We start from the raw sequence: 20,524 nt of genomic DNA on the forward strand, positions 1-20,524 counted from the left end.
GAAATGAAAAGATATTGTTAAGTTGTTTTTTTATTGTTTTTTTTTTTACCTGCCTGTTTGCAGTGATCTTGTATTTCTTGTACCTTGTTGTTGCTCAGGTTTACACCACCAAGGCGTGTTCAGAGTCTCAGGTGCTCAAGTGGAAATCAACCAATTTAAAAGTACATTTGAATCAGGTACCGTCTCAATTTTATTCAAGTTCTACTTACCAAAAAAACAACTTGTTATTGAATTCAAGTTTTGGTAGTATGTTAAGATAATAGTTCAACTTGTTTTCATACATTTAGAGTGTTTGTTAATCTCTTCATCAGGGGAAGATGCTTTAGCTGATGTTATAGATGCCAGTGAAATCAATTCTGTTGCAGGGGTTCTAAAACTGTATTTTAGGGAACTCAGGGAGCCACTCTTTCCTCTTCACCTTTTTGATGCTCTTGTCGAATGCACCAGTAAGTGTGGCTGTTGAACATGACAGATGACTTTATATTTGACAGATGACTTAAGTACATTTAGCTAAATTATTCATACCTAAATACAAGTAAATCATGACCCATAACTAGAGTGTCACTCTGATATTTAAAAAACATGCAGTTATGTAATGCTTTTTTTTATCTTTCTGTTGTTATGAGATTATTTTATAGCATGTTGAATTCCACCATGAACATGTTAATACAGTCTAGCCGTTGACTCGTCCTCAAGCTGAGGACAGAGAGAACTAATATCTGTTGTATTTATGATCTGAAACTCCTGCAATCACTACAAAGTTCATCAATATTTAAATATGTTTAGGTGATAAGATTTGGCATAGTAAAAGTACAAAGGAATCCTGTTTTAGTGTTTGGTAACAGCTATATGCATATTATGTTTTACAGGAGAGAAGGAAATGGCCAAACGTGTTGAGAGAATTAAAGATTTGTTGTCTACTGTCAACCGAGCCATTTTTGTTGTTATGAGATATCTATTTGCCTTCCTCAATCAGTGAGTTCTCAGTTTCTTGTACAGCTTCAAACTTTGTACAGTTATTTAAACTATTGACACTGGGAAATTCTTGCAGAAATTTTAGATTTTTTTTGTTTGAGTTCTAATACATTATCTCACTTGCTTTTTGACATTTAAAAAAAAAATTTAATTTCTATTTTTTTTAAGAAAAGAGAAAAAAAAATTTCATCAAATACAAATGCTTCAGTTTTGTTTTGTTTTTTGTCAGTTTTGTTTCAAACTTCATGTCTGGGTTTTTCAACCTGCACTAATCTTTCTTTTGACTTGATTCTCTAGTTTGACAGAATACAGCGATGAAAATATGATGGATCCCTACAACCTGGCTATTTGCTTTGGTCCAACTCTCCTGCCTATCCCACCCGACCGTGACCAGGTCACTTTCCAAGCCAGCGTTAATGAGATCATTAAGATCATTATTGTCCATCAAGAGGAGATATTCCCTAACGATGGCGGTGAGATCTACGAGAAAATGATTCTGGACAGGTGAGAGGTTATTTTTGTCTACGGTGTGACTATCGAAAACATACGCAAAAGGTTACAAATATTTTTGTTCAACCTTTGTTTCCAAAAGAACTTAACATTATTGTAATGATGGAATACAAAATGTAAATAGCCTCAAATGTTATGGGCATTGACAATGAGTTGTCTCTTGTAAATGGCTATTATTGTTGACCTGAGCTTCTAATTTCATTTCTTTTAAAGGTTTTTTTGGATTGGTCATTCGTAAGTCCCTTGCACAACATTTCTTCCCTTTGTTTTAAAAACTTAAACCTTGTTTTTTTTCCTTTACTATTTGTTCCTGACATTAGAAAATATATTTTCCAGTTTGTAATTTACTTTAAAACTCCACATCTTCCCGCATTCCTTTTTTTTTTTTATTTTTCTAATACAAATATTCTTGTTCTAGTCAACTAAATGTTCTTGTCCTAGTCAACTAAATGTTCTTGTTCTAGTCAACTAAATGTTCTTGTTCTAGTCAACTAAATGTTCTTGTCCTAGCCAACTAAATGTTCTTGTCCTAGCCAACTAAATGTTCTTGTTCTAGTCAACTAAATGTTCTTGTCCTAGTCAACTAAATGGTCTTGTCCTAGTCAACTAAATGGTCTTGTCCTAGTCAACTAAATGTTCTTGTCCTAGTCAACTAAATGTTCTTGTTCTAGTCAACTAAATGGTTTTGTTGTTTTCTTTTATGCCTGAACATTTCACATAGTTGTCTAATCCTAGTTTGTTTGTTGTTTGTTTTGTTTTTTTTTCTTAAAAAATTACTTTTCAATAAAATGTCTGACCTTGCAATAATCCATTAAGTTAATCTGTTGGTTACATCATGTCCCACATTATGTCAAGTAATTAGAGTTGGATTTCAGAGGAAACATGTCTGCACTTTTTTTTAGTTTATTACCAGTTGTTGTTGTTTTTTTGTTTTTGTTTTTCTGTGTATCAGTGCACTAAACACAAAGTGAAAAGATGACTTGCTCTTGTGGTACAATTTTTAATTATACTATTTCTGCTTGCTTTAGATTTATGCTCCAAAAAAAAACTAAAAATTAAAAAAATGCTTTGATTCCTTGACCAGCGAATTGTGAAAATAAAATCTCTTAGGGTTTTGTAACTTTTAAGTATTTTATTGGAAGTCCAATACAGGATATGACATCACACTTTCATTTTCCAGAGTGAGGGTTTGGTTGAATAAGGATAAAAACATAATGGCAACTGAATATTATTTAAAGAAACACATTCCATTTTTAGTATACATTATCTAAAGAACTACAAGTTTACAACTTTTCTCAATGTGTTCAATCTTCTCTCTAGACGTGACAGTGTTGATGCTGTAGATGATGAGGATGAAGAAACTAGTTCTATACCAAGTGATGAAGAAGGTTTGTTTTGTGCCCTTAACATTTTATTTAAAAACATTTTCTCGTAGATTTATTTCTAATTCACTTTAGATTCATTCACTTTATTTTATTACCGACATTTAGATGTGATTAAAAAAAATAAATCCACTATGTACTGGACTAGTGTCTTTCTGATCTGTAGCTTTATAACAGAAGTGGATTAGTAGCAGGGTGAAGTAGGAACTCCTAATTTTGATATCAGTTTTATACTTGCTTTTTAAGGACTAAGTTACTACAAGACAAACGCTTAGAACATAGTTATCAACTCTTTTGAAGTAACGTCTGTAATTTATAAGATATGGAACAATTTAAAATGATTAATGTAATCAGCAGTCGTGTTATATTTCAAATTGCTGCCATTTCTTGGATGAGTTATACTTGTTTAAAAGTTTGCGGGCAGACCTATTAGTTTGTAGCTAATGACGTCCATGGTTTATTATCTATACTATTATGACTGATGCTTTCCAATGTATTCTGAATGATATGCACATCAAAACCTGTTGTTGACATAGACCTCATTTATCTCTGTATTTATGAAACTATGAATATTGTGGCCATTGATGTCTCTCGTTGGCCTACCACTCTAATCCCATTGGTGCTCTAACCCGACATTTTTCTATTCCTGCTCCCCCTCCCTCCGTCCTCCTCCGTGGCGATGTTGTAATGACAGAGTCTGTCTATGGTAAGAATAAGCTTGATGTCTGCTGCACCACTTGCTGCTAACTCGTCACACTTTGTTCTATTTTATTTATTTATTTTTTTTTAGCTGTTGTTTCCAGATGTAGTTACTGTGCATTCTCTACTGCTGGGCATTCTCTACTGCTGGGAATATAAAGGAAAGCCATCTCCCAGTTTGATAACAGAAGAAAATTATGATCTGGACTTTTTTTTTTTTAATGCAAGTTTAAGTCCGTTGGTTTACTTTAATTTAAACAAAATGAAAAAAAAACACTAGACTTCATAGAACTTCAGAGTCCATGTTAACATTTTTGTTTCAAAGTGACAAAAAAAAAAGTTAATTTTTTTTTTAAATATCCAAGCAGTAAAGAATGCACTGTTAAGTAACCTGTGTCACTGACCTGTATGTCACACTGACTTGTTTGTTAACTCTTCAATCGCAAAGTTTATTGACGTTGTTTTTAAAATGTATGCATGTGAGAAAGAAAATGCTAACAGTGGAATCAAAATATTTCACTTTAAGCTTGATTAAGATCACACCAACTAGGATTCAGGGAGGGATAACCACTTAACCAAATTTTTTTTTCAGAATGTTGGGGGGAGGGGGAGTCTTCATACTAATAGTAAATTGAAAAAACAAAAAAGTTGAATTTTTTAAAATGCAAATGATACATCTACTCTACATTTGTTTTAGTAGAAAACAACAGTCTCAAAAGTTTGAGTCAATATCAGAATTTGAAACTTAAATAAAAAAATTTGTTTTGTTTTTTTCCCAAAATGAATTCAAAAAATTAACTTAAGTAGAACTGGGAAGTAAAGTCTATAACTAATGTGTCCCCTGGACACATCACTGTGTTTTTAGATCAAAGACTACATCACTGTGTTCTTAGATCAAAGACTACATCACTGTGTTCTTAGATCAAAGACTACATCACTGTGTTCTTAGATCAAAGACTACATCACTGTGTTCTTAGATCAAAGACTACATCACTGTGTTCTTAGATCAAAGACTACATTACTGTGTTCTTAGATCAAAGACTACATCACTGTGTTCTTAGATCAAAGACTACATCACTGTGTTCTTAGATCAAAGACTACATTACTGTGTTCTTAGATCAAAGACTACATCACTGTGTTCTTAGATCAAAGACTACATCGCTGTGTTCTTAGATCAAAGACTACATCACTGTGTTCTTCAACATTGAGCAAAGTGTCCTTTGAGTTTTTTTTGTTTTTTTTAGTTTATTGAATGTTTTAATTGAAACTTTTAGCATATCCATAACATGTTCAATTTATTTTAAAACATTATGTAATGGATGCACTAATTGAATGTTTTGATTGTACGATATTTGTTGTAACTGACACTGAACTTGTAACTGACACTGAACGTACTAATAGTCCCCCCCCCCCCCCCCCCCCCCCAGTAACTTTCTGGCTAGTTCCACTTTCTAAGCCAATGGCAGTACACCTGCTGCTTCTCTCTGAAGCTAGTTCCATTGCTTTATACAAACCTAGTACTTCATGCACTGAGCTGTGATTGTTTTGGGAGGAAGAAAGTTTCTGAATCAACAATGTTTGGATATGAAATTTTAAAAAGTTCTCTAACTTTTGAGCATGTCTAGTTTTTTTTTTTTGTTTTTTTTTTTTTATGAATGACTGCTGGCCAGATTTCTTTCAGTGCACTGTTCATTTTGTAATTTAACACAATTTTTATAGTTTATTTATATTTGTTGTATTTTGTATTTACTTTTGTATTTTATTTCTTCTACAACTTATAAAACTTTTTTTGATTGGTATTTGTAAAAGTTCAATGTCATGAAAACAAAATTCACATTCATAATTCACACTTATTATTCAAGAAATTCATTATAGATCTATATATCTCTTTCTACTGAAATAGAAAACCAAATACTAGTAGATATAAATCTATTTATAGATTACAAACTGTTTACTAGTTGGGATTAAACATTTAGGTGTCAAAAGCATGTTTATTGTTTTCAGTACAGGTGTTCACAAATGTTAATAATTAAACTTTAAAAAGTTGTTTACTTTTTATAGGAAATATTATTAGAATGCATATGAAATATCAGTACATCACATAAGAAATATTAAAATACATAGGAGATATCTGTAGAATATATAGTTCCTTACGTTATATAAAAGTCTGATCAGATACAATGTCAAAGAAACTCAATCAATTATGTTTAGACAATTTCCTGAAATGAATTCTTCTAAAAACTTTTTCTCTTTTCTTCTAGAACCTGATGTGATTGAAGCCACGGCTTTGTTTGACTTTGATGCCCGCTCGCCAAGAGAGCTGTCCTTCAAGAGAGGGGATGTTCTTGTGCTTTATAACCAGGTGTCTCAAGACTGGTGGGAGGGATGTTTCCATGGCAAAGAAGGTCTCATACCTGACAAGTATATCACCGTCAAACATGGGTAGGTCTAACTTATCTTAAATTTGAGTCGTTTCAGTTTATTGGTTTATGTTTTGAAATGGAATCTGATAAACTCTGGGTCTGTTAATGAAACAAAACTTATGTCTGTTGAGTCAGTGAAACTGAAGATAGAAGTTGTTTGTGTGTCAGTTTAAAAATACAGTAAAAACCTTTTTGAGGCTTCACTCAGTTGTTGTGGTATGGGGACAGAAGGAGAGAACAATTCCAGACCCTAGAAAATGTAAAAGAGGTTCAATGTCAGTATTGCAATAGAAATTTAGAATATGGTCAAAAGTTTAAAGCACCAAATAACTCCCAATTTTTTTAAGTGAGGGTGTTTGCTGAGAATCCAAAGGGAGCACCTCCCTCACATTTCCCCTGAATAGATTGGATCAGAGCACACTGTACATACTGTAGAAGCACCTGAGTTGTGCTATGCACAAAGCAGTTTTAATACAAAATGATTTAAGTTTCAGTTTACGTTGGAACTAATAGTTTAAATCTCACTTTACTTCATCCTAGAGAATATTTAGAACCTAAAGTTGATTTGAATCAACATTAAATCTATACCTCTTCTTTTCTGATCATGTCCACAGTGAGGATAACAAAAGCCATCACAGCCATGAAGATGACAAAAATCAAATGTCCACCAGCATGATCTTACCCTCACGTCCAGCCAGGCAGATCAGTGATGACTCTGGGCTGGATGCCTCTGACAAATCCCTCTCACAACCCAATGTGTCCATCATCAGAGAGACAGACATTCTGACTGACGACCCTGAACTTTCCCCGCCTCCTCTTCCCAAGGATCCCTTTGTCAGCACTAAGGCTGTGGACAGTGGGGCTAAAAAAGATTTGCTCAAAGACACTCCAGCTGGGTCCAGCTCTTCTACTTCAGTCTCTTCCACGGAACTTACTACAGTCATAGAGACTTTGGAGAAAGACAAAAGGTCAAGGTTATCCCCAGCGACATCGCCATCAACTATGATGATGAAGTCGGCTATAATCAACACATCTCTTATGTCCACTTCCCTCATCAACCTTGGGTCCAAGTCTGTGGACAAAGACACTTCCTTCAAGAACATCGACAGTCGCGGGGACCTGTCTCATGACAGCACCACAGACGACTTCAGCGTTGACATCGACTCGGCCCTGGAGGAAGTAATGGCGGGGCTCAAATCTCTGGAGATGCAGCAGAAACAAGACAAGAGAATGTCGCTTCCTGCTGTCAAAGTGAAGCAAACACCAAAACATACCCCTGACCTCGTTATAGATCTTCCAGATGGAGACAATTCTGGCTCCTCGACAGACACTCACCCTGACAGCCCCACCATCAGCGCAGCAGAGACTTTTGCCCAGTCTAACCAGGGTACCCTGAAGAAAGCAGGAAATCCGCAGATGGGGCGACAAGATCCAGTCAGCCGGCTGAGTATTTCATCTGAACCAGGTGACCTGCTTCGTGCTAGAGAACAAAGAGAGGGTCCCATGATGACATTTTCCATAACTGGACTGAATCGCTCCACTCCGCCTCCGAAATCACAGCTGAGTGACTCTGTATCAGTTACTTCTCCGCTTTCCACATCCACCCCTCACACATCTCCAGCTCCGCCATCATTTGCACCTCCAGGGGGCACCCCTAGCCCAGCCGCGCCACCACCAGTTGCTCAAAAACCAAAGCCCCAAGTCAAGGCCAAGCCACCTGTAATGAAAAAACCTCCGTCTCGGCCAGAGATGTCTCACTCCCCTCCTGTACAGCTTCCACCGCCTTAGTAAAAACAAAATAAACTCAATGCTTACTTTTCAGCCAGATCACTAATATTCATTATTTGGATAATTAATCAAATTAAGTGAATCATAAAACTGTAGTTTAATAATGCTTCATCAGTAATAATTATTTACAATCATTGTTTCTTTTTAATATTAAGATCGCACAAATTATTTTTTTTTTTTTACCTTTGGACACTAGCTTTTGGTTTCTTCCCCTTTGATCAATCTGTACCCAGTGCAAGAGTATTTAAAACAGACAAATAGTAAACCGAGATTTTACAAGTTTACTAACAAGAACAAAATCTAACGGGCATGGCGTAAGTCACATGACAATGTGTTTGAAACTCCTGCTACTCAACTTGTTTAAATACTAGGAGAGATTGACTCTACACAAAGTCTGACACTTGCCTTGGGCACTCATCTCTCACTAGAAATCCTTCCTTAAGCATTCATTCTTGGAATATTTAACATACAAAAAGTATGTCGCTTTGACAATTTCTCTTCCATAATTGATTTTTTTTTCTGTGCAATGAAGATTTGAATTTTTAACAATTTTTTTTTTTTTGTTTGTATGCCAAGAACAAAATGTACAATTATTTGTATGCCTCTTTGGATTATTTCAATTTTGTTTATATGATTTATTTTGTTTTGTAAGTGTGTTAGTTGTTGATGACATTCATTTGAATGACCGATAACAATGTTGGGTAGGTTAGTAAAAAAATCTGGCCATGTATTGAAAGTTTCTTCTTTTTGTAAATAAACATCAGTCTCTGCACCAGAGGCAGAGCTCAAATGAGCAGAGAAAATGAAAGTTTTGAAGTTAGAGCATCAGTTGAATCATCCCTGCAAGATCTAAACCAAAAAAAAAATATTTTTTTGTGTGACCCTGCAGGCAGGGTATGACTGTCCCTTGCTCATGTTCATGTTGACATCACAATGACACATGTTGACATCACAATGACACATGTTGACATCACAATGACACATGTTGACGTAATGACACCTCCCTCAAAGCCTTTCTCCCATTTATTCTTTGAAGGTTGCAATGGCCATTTGATCAACTTTCCACTACAGCATGGCAACAGAAAAAAGAATCCATGTTGTTCTTTTTCACAATAACTTTTGGGGTTAACAATGTGTGCAGAAAACAAAACTCATGACCTTTAAACTCTGACCTAGTTTCTAACCTTAATGTTAAGCCTAATGTTACCATGTACAATTTGATGCTGTTTTGTTTTGTTTTTGAGACTAAAAAGAATGTTTGACTTGTGTCTCTGCCTATTCACACACATATTGTGAGAGAAGCTGAGATTATGTTCATATAATAAACATGCATTTCTTAGACTTGTAATGTGCGCTATTAACACATTCATTGTGAGAGAGACACTATTTGAAGGTTGCTCCCACTCCTATTCAGACTTGTGTCTGGCTCTAAATGACATCTGATATTAGTAGGCCTAGGGTTCATTTCAAAGTGACACTGTCCTTGTATATATGTGTGAGGATGTGAAGTACTGTTATTAAAACAATTATCTCCCATTGTTGTTCACATTTGTCAAGTTCTTTAAAGTGAATGCATCAATAAATAACAATTGGAAGTCAAATTATTGGGTTTATTCCATTATAAAAAAACAACAACGCCATAATAGCTACTGCTTTGACCCCTAAAAAGTCAAGTTCCCCTTTCAGACCTTGCAATCTATAAGGCAAATGATGTTAAGGTCATCTGTTTCTTTGGCCCATGGTTAACAAGGGTGTCATGTGGCCAGCACAAGACTGACCGCCTTTCCTTAAGTAATGTCAGGTAGCCATTAGAGCTGGCTGGACTTGGAGATCCCGGAATTAAAAATCCCAGTCTTCACCATGATTCAATCACAGGACCTGGGTACAGAAGCCAAGCGCTCTACTGCTCAGCCACAGCACCTACTTTGACCCCTCAGACAAACAAAAATGACTTACAAGTATTAAAAATAAAATACTCTATTACCACATGTATCAAAATTATGCTGACCAATGTAGCAATTTACTTTTTAAAAAAGTAAGAAAAACAAGTTTAAATGTTATCTGAGTTACAAATATAAAGAATACATATATATATATATATATATATATACACAAATCGACGAAATTCTAACTTCCCTGACTTACAACTTGTGCGGACCCGACAAGGTTGTGTACTTTCTCTTGACACTAATGACAAGATGACCTTTACATTTCCTGATGTTACTGCCATGGAGGCGTCCTTGTTTCAGGAGATGAAACTGTTATCAAAGTTGGATAAAATACTTTTCAAATTGTTGCATTGACAACTTTTAGAACTGAATGTCACCAGAGCCAGAACTCTTAATAGACTTCAGTAGGGAAAAAAAACATACAATATACCTGTTGATACCCGGTCTTTGTTTTTTAGTTCTAAATAACTAGCACAACTAAACCATTGTGTTGTCATTCAACTTGAATGTATACGTATGTAGAAGTGAAATAATGCTCATTTGAAACAAGAGAAGACTCACTGAATGTCTTTCTGTGCTTCGTCTTGCTGGCTTTTCTACTTCCCCATTGCTATTTATTAACTTGAACTATGACCCCTCGTGCTTTCATCAGAATCAACCTACACAACCAAACTATCCGCCCACTTTTACACATCAGAAACAAGCACACACACACACACACTCTCCACAACAATACCGATACATCACGAGACAAGGTCTAGAGGTCTGTCAATATTTACAACAAGCTTTCGTGGGAAGACCGTCTTGATAAAATCACACAGCGGCTATTTTTCTTATAAACTTAACAGCGTTAAACTGCCAAAGAACATCTTTGCGAATTTTTACTTTGCGACTATACAAAATCTGCTGACATGTGGAATAGCAACGTTTCATTTCAACTGTTGCGCCGATTAGACAGCTTTATAAAAAGAGCATCAAAACCACACTGACAAGCCTACCATATTTAAGTGACTTTAAACAAAAAAGTCCGAAAAAAAAAAAGACTACCGCCACCCGCTCCATTATAATAACATCAAGTCGTCGCGAAGTGGGCGTCTGCTGTCCAGGCTGGAACCGAAAGGTACAAAAAAAAAACGTGTTCTTACTCTTGACTGTACCAGTGTTACTGGTTGACCAGGGAATGTGAACAATTGAATATGTCTGTGTGTAGGCACTTAATGAACTCTTTTGTGTGTAGGCACTTAATGAACTCTTCTGTGTGTAGGCACTTAATGAACTCTTCTGTGTGTAGGCACTTAATGAACTCTTGTGTGTAGGCACTTAATGAACTCTTCTGTGTGTAGGCACTTAATGAACTCTTCTGTGTGTAGGCACTTAATGAACTCTTCGTGTGTAGGCACTTAATGAACTCTTCTGTGTGTTCTCTTTTTTGTAAATTAAAAAAAAACATTCTTGTAACTAAAACACACTTTTAATAAGGATCAATACGCAGTCTTAATAGTACTACAGCTCTCCAAAGCCATTGCGGACTTAGGCATCCCGAAATTGCCATCAAGGTTTCACACGATATAAGCCAACACTCAGGCACGCTGGTAAAAATGCATTGTGTACCCAGTAACAAAGGTTTGACTGGCTATACTTTCAACACTCATTGCCCCACCAGGGAGGGCTAACACTACATGCAGAGCAGCCTGTGAGTTTCGTTCAAAATTTAATTAAGGCCAAAGTTTAACTAGAACAAGGTTACAAAGACAGTTTGTGTGAAAACACAAACTAAAAATCGGCCCCCGAAGTGGTCCACCCAGGCAGGCTTCAATATTTTCAGAAAGAACATCCAAATTAAATTATATCAAAGACAAATGAGAGATAAGAATGGAGAAAGAAGGTTGACAGATCTTGTGTAGTGCCCCAACGGTAAAGCAGATCAAAGGATAGGTGAAAGTGAATGCAAAGTTAGATGTGAACCTGCCCTAACTAGTTCCCCTTTCAGACCTTGTGGTCTATAGGGCAGATGATGTAAAGCTCACCTATGTGGCCTATGGTTAACGAGGGTGTCATGTAGCCAACACAACGACCAACCGCCTTTACTTTTCCCCAACTAATGGCAGGTACCCAATAAAGCTGGGTGGACTCAGAGGCGCCCAAGGATTCCGAAGTTGAAAATCCCAGTCTTCACCAGGATTCGAACCCGGGACCCTCGGTTCGGAAGCCAAGCGCTTTATCGCTCAGCTACCGCGCCTCTCCTGGCGTAACTGAAGTCGTATAATTAATGTAATTGTTTAGAAAATGCTTAATCTCTTTTTGCATCCTTAGGAAGCAAGTAATAAGAAAATAGTTTCAGGAAAATTAAGTTTACAAGATTACTATTTGTTTTAAATTAGGTCTAACTTATAATGCATACTAATTAGCCTTTTCTCTTTAAAAAATAGATTTTTCGCTTTCAGGAAAAAAAAAGTAGCCGTTGCATCAGAACTTTGAATGGTCTAAAACAGTTTTGCTCAACCTTATTAGACCTGCGGGCCATTTTGACTTTCGAAACGCGTGTCGCGGGCCACATCAACAAAAAGGTACGAAAAATGAAACCGAAATTCACCTGCAACTATTTGAAACTATTGGATTTAGTACTTACATTAATTAATGGGATAGTTAAATTCTATCCTTTTTTACGCGTCTAAAAATGTGAGCAACATTGTAGCTACCTTTACCACCAACTTATTTTCTTGTCTCTCTTCGGTAAATATTCTCATCGGTCCTCCAATCTCTAGGCGTAGTTTAACCAATCTTTTAGACGCGGCTCAAACCAAGAAGACCTTTAAATTTGTTTTATAATGCCGCTGTATATGTTTTTTTTTTTTGTTTGAAACAGCCAGACTTTCTTTACAAAACAAATATGTTGGCTTATTATCATGTTCTTCAAAAAAGATCCATTTAACTGGTAGATTCTACATTCAGAGTTCCATTTCATAAACTCATAATCGCACATCCGTTAAAGGTCATGGTATCAATCCATCACAGAAAATGTGAGGGCCCTAACGAAGGTAAATATACATTTACAACTTCTTTTAAAGGGGGGGGGGGGAGGATTTTCTAATTTTTGTGCCGACGATTCGGCGGGCCGGATGGAACTACATCGCGGGCCGGATCTGGCCCGCGGGCTGTACTTTGGGCATCACTGGTCTAAAATATTGTGATGTCGGATTTTCAATATCTTTTCTAGTTTACGCGCTCTAAACGGGACGGACTGACAGATGGACAGACATTTCGCACAAAACTAATAGCGTCTTTTCCCCATTCGGGGGCCGCTAACAAAAATAGTTAGTTAAAATCGTAGTTTAATTATTTTATTTTTTTTTAGTTACAATGAAACGAAAGAAATTGAACAAGGTTACAAAAGACAGTTTGTGTGGAAACACAAACTCAAAATCGGCCCCCGAAAAGGTCCATCCAGGCAGGCTTCAATATTTTCAGAAAGAACATGCAAATGAAATTATATCAAAGACAAATGAGAGATAAGAATGGAGAAAGAAGGTTAACAGATCTTGTGTAGTGCCCCAACGGTCCCGCAGATCAAAGGATAGGTGAAAGTGAATGTAAAGTTAGATGTGAACCTGGCCTAACTAGTTCCCCTTTTAGACCTTGTGGTCTATAATAGGGCAGATGATGTAAAGTTCATCTGTTTTTGTGGCCTACGATTAGCGAGGGTGTCATGTAGCCAGCACAACGAAAGTTTTCCCCAACTAATGTCAGGTACCCATTAGAGCTGAATGGACTCAGAGGCGCCCAAAGATTCCAAAGTTGAAAATCCCAGTCTTCACCAGGATTTGAACCCGGACCCCCAGTTCGGAAGCCAAGCGCTTTACCGCTCAGCCACCGCGCCTCCTATGGCCTAACTGATGTCTTATAATTGATCCAATTGTTTTGAAAAGGCTCAATCTCTTATTTTTTTTTGTCTTTACACAATTAATTTCTTTATTTTAAATATCGATTACATTCCAGACAGCTTTATACAAAAACTATCACACATTATAAATAAATATAATGGGTTCTAAATAAACAGAAGTACATGGTTAATGAAATTTTAAATGGCTGCTATTATTATATGATGACAAGAACTTAAAGAATACAAAATATGTCTTTCATTTGAAAAATGTTGTCATTTGGACGGGCTCAGAGGCTAGTTTCTTCAAAGCTAAAAACAACAACAAAAAAGAACACATATTTGTTCAGACCTGATATAAACAAACATGTCCCACACTATGCAACACGAAATGTCAAAATTTTTGAAAAAATATTTTCATGTTTGTTTCACTTTCAAGAGTCTATATAAAGAATTTTTAGAAAATGAAAATTTTTTTTCTTTGTCTTATTTTTCTAAAATGGCAGTTTAAAAACCATATGTTAAAAACATACATTTCACTAAATATGTTAAATAAAAATCTAGCATTGTTACGCAAGAGATCAAATATTTATTCCCATTTTAAAAGTTATAGACAAAGCCACCAGTAGGACCAGTGCTGACCAAGGGACAACATCTGAACATCCTGACGTACATTTCACAGTCTGTGTGACCGTGACCTCCTCAGTGTCGTCTGATTCATCGTTCAAAAAATCTCCGCACTTCGGGAAGTTCTTAGGAGGCTTTGGGAATTGACTTTTGTTTCCCACCTGAAAGAAGAGCCCCATTCCTATTTCGGCGTGAAACTCAATGTGACAGTGGAAAAACCAAATCCCTGGGTTATCAGCTTTAAACCGGACAATTGTATAGCCGCCGTCAGGGACAGTAACTGAGTCTTTAAGGGGTGCTTTTGTTTTGCTTCTGTTTAACTCCCCTCTTGAATCCATTGCTTTCACTTCTTCTAGTGTTGTGGTGGAATTAATTCTGTCTATTCCGATGACGCGAAAACTATAACCGTGAAGGTGCATGGGGTGATTGGCATCGTAAGGCAACCCCTCGTCGATGACCACAAGCTCCACGATATCGTTGAGGTCCACTTGGTACAGATGGACACAGCCGCACCACTTTGTGTCGCAGTGTTCCTGTAAAGTCTCGGCATTACAGTAGATGTCTTTGGACACATCATCGTACTGCGACAGAGGCGGCACCGGGGGCAGCAGAGTGGAGATGTGGTTGATTTGAGGAGTGTACAACATCTGACTCTTGAGGACAGAACTCAGTGGGTAGTAGGTAGGGTTGTTGAATCGTGGGTTGTCGATCTTGTAAAAGTCCATAGCGAGGTAGAACGTCTTATTTGGTTTGGATGTGAGGATGTCGTCATCGGCCTCCACACTGGACATTTGTGTGATATCCGCCTTATTCTGGCTCCTTTTGGCGTTCCAGAGATTCAGAAGCTTTCCCCCAGGTGCAGGTTCAAGAGGTGATTCAGGGGGGAGATCATCGGGAGCGCCCTCATATTTCAAAATGGCAGTTTGATTAGCGGACTTGACATTGCAGTCAGCCAAGCCTTTAACTCGGATCCAATAATTCCTCAAGTTCTCTTCTTTGTCAGCATATAGCACGAAGTCATATCTTTCTCCTGAGAAAATGTTAAACATGTCAACAGTGTAGGGAGCAAATGAGTGTCCATCTGAAGCGATCATCGTCATAGTATGGCTGTCCACTGAAAACTGAATAGGACAATTTAATATTCCAGCATTGATGACCCGGAACCGATACCTCTTGCCTGGCTTCACTGTGAATGTAGCCCTTGGTGTGAAAAGGGACGTCCCATTGCTGTCTTTAAATTCTCGGTACTGTCCCCTGCCATTGATAAGCATTAGTTCTGGTTTGTTGTCGCCGCTGTCGTGGTGGTGCGCCGCGAATCTGTTGACCGTCATTTCGGCCAGCCAATCGTTGACGATGATCACGTGGTCCGTCAGGTCGTAGTCGTACAGCAGATACTGGGGTTCTCGGCTCGGGGGTCTCCGGATGACCAGTGAGCCAAATAAGCCGTCTGCTCTCTGGACGCCGGCGTGGGCATGCCAAAAGTGAGTCCCAGGATTATTTGCTGTAAACCTGTATGTAAATTTGGCATGAGCTGGAATGGGGCACTGCGTCAGCATAGCCACTCCATCCATAAACGGGGTACCTCTCTGGTGGATGCCGTGCCAATGGATTGAGGTGCCTTCAGAAACTTCCATGGCATTCATCACAGTCACCTCGATGGTATCTCCTTCGCAAACCTCAACTCTTGGTCCAGGGAGAATTCGATTAGCTGTCTTAATTCCACGCATGACGCCATCGGCAGAGACACAGTGTGGGAGATAGCAGTGAGTCTGGTTGAAAGGGCAGTCATGACACGCCTTGGACATGACGTAATAATTCTCTAGCAGCCAGGTATACTTGCAGAGCCTTGGGAGGGAGTTGTCTTCACAATGTCTGTTACATGGGTGGTCCTTGTAATCGGACAAGATATAGTCACTTTCAATCTCGGTAGCCAGAAGAGATCGAAGCTTCAGAAGGACAAGAACTGATGTGACTAACTTAACACTGAGAAACATTTATCTCTCTGGTTCTTCTTGCCAATGTAAATCTGGTCTGCTGTGGTCTTGACAACTTCTGCGAGATGATGTGATCGGATCATGTTGCTGTTGGCTCCAATGTTGAGCTGTCTTCCTTGTCCTCAGCGCCAAACAGTGCGAATGTTGTGCCATGTTAGTAGCTCTACATCTACTCCGGAGTCCTAACATGATGTCACCTTGACCTAGTGTTTCCAGAATTATTCATAAAAGATTCTTGACTTCCAATTGTCTGTCCTTGTCTATATTCTTTAGGATTATTGGTTTTGGTTAATTTTGTTTCTAGTCTCTTCGCAGGCTCCATTCAGTTGCGTCTTGTTTTCTTGTTCCTTTGTTTCCTAGTATGTCTAGGATGAGGCTGCCGCTAAGATATAGACATTGGCATAGAGTTCTTGTAACGTTTCCACGGGCTTGCCGTGTTCTGTGAGTGTAGTACAGACACACTTGATGTTGACTTGTGACATGCTCTCCGATCATGTGATCAAAGAGGACGTAACCGCGAGGGAGAAATAATTCTTCAAAAGTGTTGACTTCCCTTTAAAAGTCAGTTTCTTTGTAGTTTTCCATAGATAAATAAAGTTCAATTTGATTCCTATCCCGCATCTCTTAGCCCAAACTCTCTTTAACCCAGGTACATACACACTCTCACACACTAGCATAACCACTTAAACTAACTGACATAATACAAATAGAGTAACTTTACAGATTGATTACAGTTTACAGTATTTAGATTTTTATCTCTGAGGTCTGACAATTTAGTCAAGGGCAATAAATTATACAATAATTACAATTTCTATCTAACCAGTATAATTATCAATTCTATGTTCAATTATTTTTCTAAATATTAACTCTAGATTATAAGGATTTAAAGATACATTGTTATTAACAACTTTAATTCTACTGTGCCACACAAGACTTCTGTATTCACTCACTATTATTAGATTAAATTTATGAATCATCTTACTTTTGATTTTAGGCAATTTATTTAAAACAATAGCTAGGTTAAGGTTAACATTGGTGTTACAGTTTGCCTCTAGTAGGACTTTCATAGTGCATCTAACATTATCAAATATTTTACATTTTAAAAACATATGGCTTTCATTGTTACCATTATCTGTGTGACATAAAACACATGTGTGTACATTTCTTTTCTTACTTCCTACAGGGGTCATCCCGAAGATTAGTCTGTATGTTATTTCTCTGGCTTTGGGTGTAATGTGTTTGCTGTGTAGATTTATAAAAGTGTCTCTGAAATCTATTACACCTAACTCTCTACTCCATTTGATCCTATTGAATAATCTTTCTTGTAACTGTTTCTTAAGTGTTGTATATGTGTCTTTTAATTGACTGTGTATTAGATGTTCATTGCCGGGGAGTATTCTTGATATGGATCTGTAAAATGGATGTGTGTTTGTACCAAAGTGGTGTGGGGTGTCATTTTTTATTGGAATTAATTTATTTAACCTTAAGCCGTAGTAGTATATTGTTAATGGAAAATTGTTTGGGTTCTTGGCTACTTGTCCTATGTATTTTAATCTTAGTGCTTGTATTTTGGTTCTGATGTCCTGTAAGTTTATCCCCCCATCCTCTTTGTTTTGTATAAGTGTTGTGTGTTTAATGTTCCTGATAGTGCTTTTAAATATAAAATTCCTAATGATTGTGTTTATGCTTGGTATAAAAGTTGGTGGAGGTTCTGTGATGTTTGCTAAATAAACTATCTTCGGGATGACCAGGTTGTTTACTAGTATTGCTCTACCAAATATAGTAGTTGCTGCATAATGAAATCTTTTAAGTGTGTTTTTGGTTTTGTTTAAAATATTTTCCCACTGCTGTGTGTGGTAATATGTTGGGTTGCTTGTCCACGTGATGCCGCATATTTTAATTGCCTTCTCTATTTTAAGGTTAAAGGGGATGTTTAAGGGGATTTCCCACCTGCCCAATCCCATAATACAAGATTTATTTATGTTGATTTTTGACCCGCTTGCCCTCCCAAATTGAATAAACTTATCTATGATTGCGGCTATGTCTTTTTCTGAGGAGGGAAAAAGGGTGGTGTCATCAGCGTATGCTTTAACTTTAACTACGGGCGTGGGGCCTGGGATTTTTATCCCCGTGATTCCACTATCTAGCCTGATGGTTTCTAAAAGGGGTTCTAGACAAAGGGTGTATAAAAAGGGAGAAAGGGGACACCCTTGTCTAACAGATCTTCTAATAGGGATACTGCCACTAAGGGTTTGGTTTATTATGAGTTTGCTTGTGGCATCAGTGTAAACTAGCTTTATGTATTTCTTCATTCTTCCATCTATCTTCGTCTTGTCTAGTATTTTGAAAAGGTAATCATGGTCTATTCTGTCAAAGGCTTTTTCCTGGTCAATAGAAAAGAAGGCTGCTTTCAAGTCTTTGTCTTTACAGAAATATATAATGTCTCTTAAAAAATGGTTAAGTTCGTCGATGTTTTTGTCTGGGTTGCTACAGTATTGGTCCTGTCCTATTAAGTGTGGTATGAGGGGTTTTAGTCTTAAAAAAATCATTTTCGTCAGGAGTTTGTAGTCGGTGTTTAGAAGTGAGATCGGTCGAAAGTCGCTAGGTGAGGTGTTGTTTTCTTGTTTTTTTGGTAGAAGTGTGATGTATGCTAAGTTGAAATCTCTAGGTAACTGTTCTGTCACTAACATGTCGCTGTATAGATTTAATAGTAGGGGTCCTATTTGGGGAAAAAAGGCTTTGTAAAATTCAAACGTCAGACCGTCTGGGCCAGGGGATTTGTTGTTTTGTGTTGTATCTAAAGCAGCCCTCAGTTCGTCTAGCGTAAAGGGAGCGTCTGTCTCTATCTGTTCTGTAATTGGTATTTCTTTGCAGTTCTGTAAAAATAATTTTTGTGCGTTGTCGTCCGTCTGTTCCTTGTCATACAAATTAGTAAAGTGTTTCGTAAATGTGTCTGTTATTTTGTCCAGGTCGTGTATAATTTCTCCTTTACTATCAACAATGTTGTCAATAGTTCTGTCAATTTGAATGTTTTGTTCTGCTGATAAAAAAAGTTTGTTAGGCCCTTCGGTTATTTTTTTACTTTTGCACCTCAATTCCGCTCCTTTGTATTGATAGTTAAATAGTTCTTCTAGTTGTGTTAGTATATGTGTTTTGGCTGCTTCGTCTTCTTCGTGTGTTAGTAAACTTTTAAGTCTTTCCTCTTCTTTTTTCCTTTTTGAGTTAACTAGTGTGGCCAGTATTTGGCTTTGCTGCTTAATGGAGCTTTTAATTAGCGTCCATATTTGTGTCACTTTGAAATGGGGTGTGTTTGAGTCATGTATTATATTTTTGAGGAGGTTTGCGATTGTTTTTAAATAGAGCGGGTCTTTTAGGAGGTCGTTGTTAAATTTCCAGATCGGTGTTTTTTGTTTTTTCTTTTTTAGTTTTGGGTTCAGCAGTTCCACTAAGACTCCTTTGTGGTCTGTATATTGTAACGTCTCTATGAGATGTGTTACACTTTTTGTTTCGCACGCCCTTGGCACATACACTCTATCTATCCGTGTTTCTATTTGGTGTGCCTTGTCCCTGAACGTGGTGACCCGGCCCGTGACCTCTACTTCTCTATAGGCATCTACTAACCGGAAAGCCTTGATGACTCCCCCCAAATAGTCATGCGTTTTAATTGTTACACGAGGAGCAGGACCCTCTGTGTTTGTGTTTTGCTTGTCTAATTGGGAATCAATGTAATTTAAATCACCCCCTACTATCAAATTTTCTCCTGCGTACTGAGTGTGTAGAATGTCACTTAGCATTCCAAAAAACTCGTGTTTCTCTTTTTTTTGAGCGGGTGCATAAATGTTGACTAACGTGTATGTGTGTTTTTGTGAGCTTGTCCTAATTATTACTATCCTTCCGCTATTGTCTTGATATGAGTGTGTGATTGAAAACCTATTGGATGTTTGTAAAATGGCTGTCCCTCGTGGCTTTCTACCTAAACTAAAATAACCCTCCCGGAGGCCCATAAGAGAGACTGCTTTTTTGGCCTTGTACTCTAACTGTGTGTTGGTCTCTTGCAGAAAGATAAAGTCTGGCTTGTATTTCCTTGTGAGGTGTGCTATGTATGTGTGTTTATTGTTAAGCCCTCTGATGTTGAGTGTCAAAATTTTGATGTCTGCCATGAGTGTGTGAGATTGGTTTGCGTGTTTGTTATTCTATTGTATGTGTATGCGTTTTATCTTTAAGAGTTGCTATGTTGTTTATGTGTTTGAATGTGTGTTAGGGTCCTCGCCCTCATCTATGACTAGCACTGACGGGGAGT

General features: G+C 37.4%; 2 protein-coding genes across 14 annotated transcripts in view; one reads left to right on the top strand and one right to left on the bottom strand.

Annotated features, from left to right (window-relative positions):
* The window catches only part of LOC106068426 (SLIT-ROBO Rho GTPase-activating protein 1-like), a 163,903-nt gene extending 154,525 nt beyond the window's left edge, over window positions 1-9,378 (top strand). For 9 of the 13 annotated variants that reach the window (XM_056027737.1, XM_056027733.1, XM_056027734.1 and 6 more), the window contains 9 exons: window positions 99-176; window positions 312-446; window positions 870-975; window positions 1,273-1,479; window positions 1,699-1,719; window positions 2,806-2,873; window positions 3,562-3,573; window positions 5,828-6,008; window positions 6,604-9,378. In XM_056027737.1, coding sequence (XP_055883712.1) covers window positions 99-176; window positions 312-446; window positions 870-975; window positions 1,273-1,479; window positions 1,699-1,719; window positions 2,806-2,873; window positions 3,562-3,573; window positions 5,828-6,008; window positions 6,604-7,777 — 1,982 coding nt within the window. In that variant the 3' untranslated portion in view covers window positions 7,778-9,378. The remainder of the gene's footprint in view (window positions 1-98; window positions 177-311; window positions 447-869; window positions 976-1,272; window positions 1,480-1,698; window positions 1,720-2,805; window positions 2,874-3,561; window positions 3,574-5,827; window positions 6,009-6,603) is intronic. The other 4 variants (XM_013227777.2, XM_056027738.1, XM_013227775.2 and 1 more) reach the window with 3 other exon arrangements.
* Window positions 9,379-13,694: 4,316 nt separating this feature from the next.
* On the bottom strand, window positions 13,695-16,224 carry LOC129925978 (uncharacterized). The gene has a single exon (XM_056027585.1). The coding sequence runs from the start codon at window positions 16,222-16,224 to the stop codon at window positions 14,185-14,187; it is 2,040 nt and encodes a 679-aa protein (XP_055883560.1). The 3' UTR covers window positions 13,695-14,184.
* Window positions 16,225-20,524: the final 4,300 nt, after the last annotated feature.

Source organism: Biomphalaria glabrata, chromosome 4 (assembly GCF_947242115.1).
Source record: "Biomphalaria glabrata chromosome 4, xgBioGlab47.1, whole genome shotgun sequence".
Taxonomy (NCBI): Eukaryota; Metazoa; Mollusca; class Gastropoda; family Planorbidae; genus Biomphalaria; species Biomphalaria glabrata.

Coding starts and splice junctions, on each gene's coding strand:
- LOC129925978 (XM_056027585.1), bottom strand. CDS start 16,224: ATGTTTCTCAGTGTTAAGTTAGTCACATCAGTTCTTGTCCTTCTGAAG.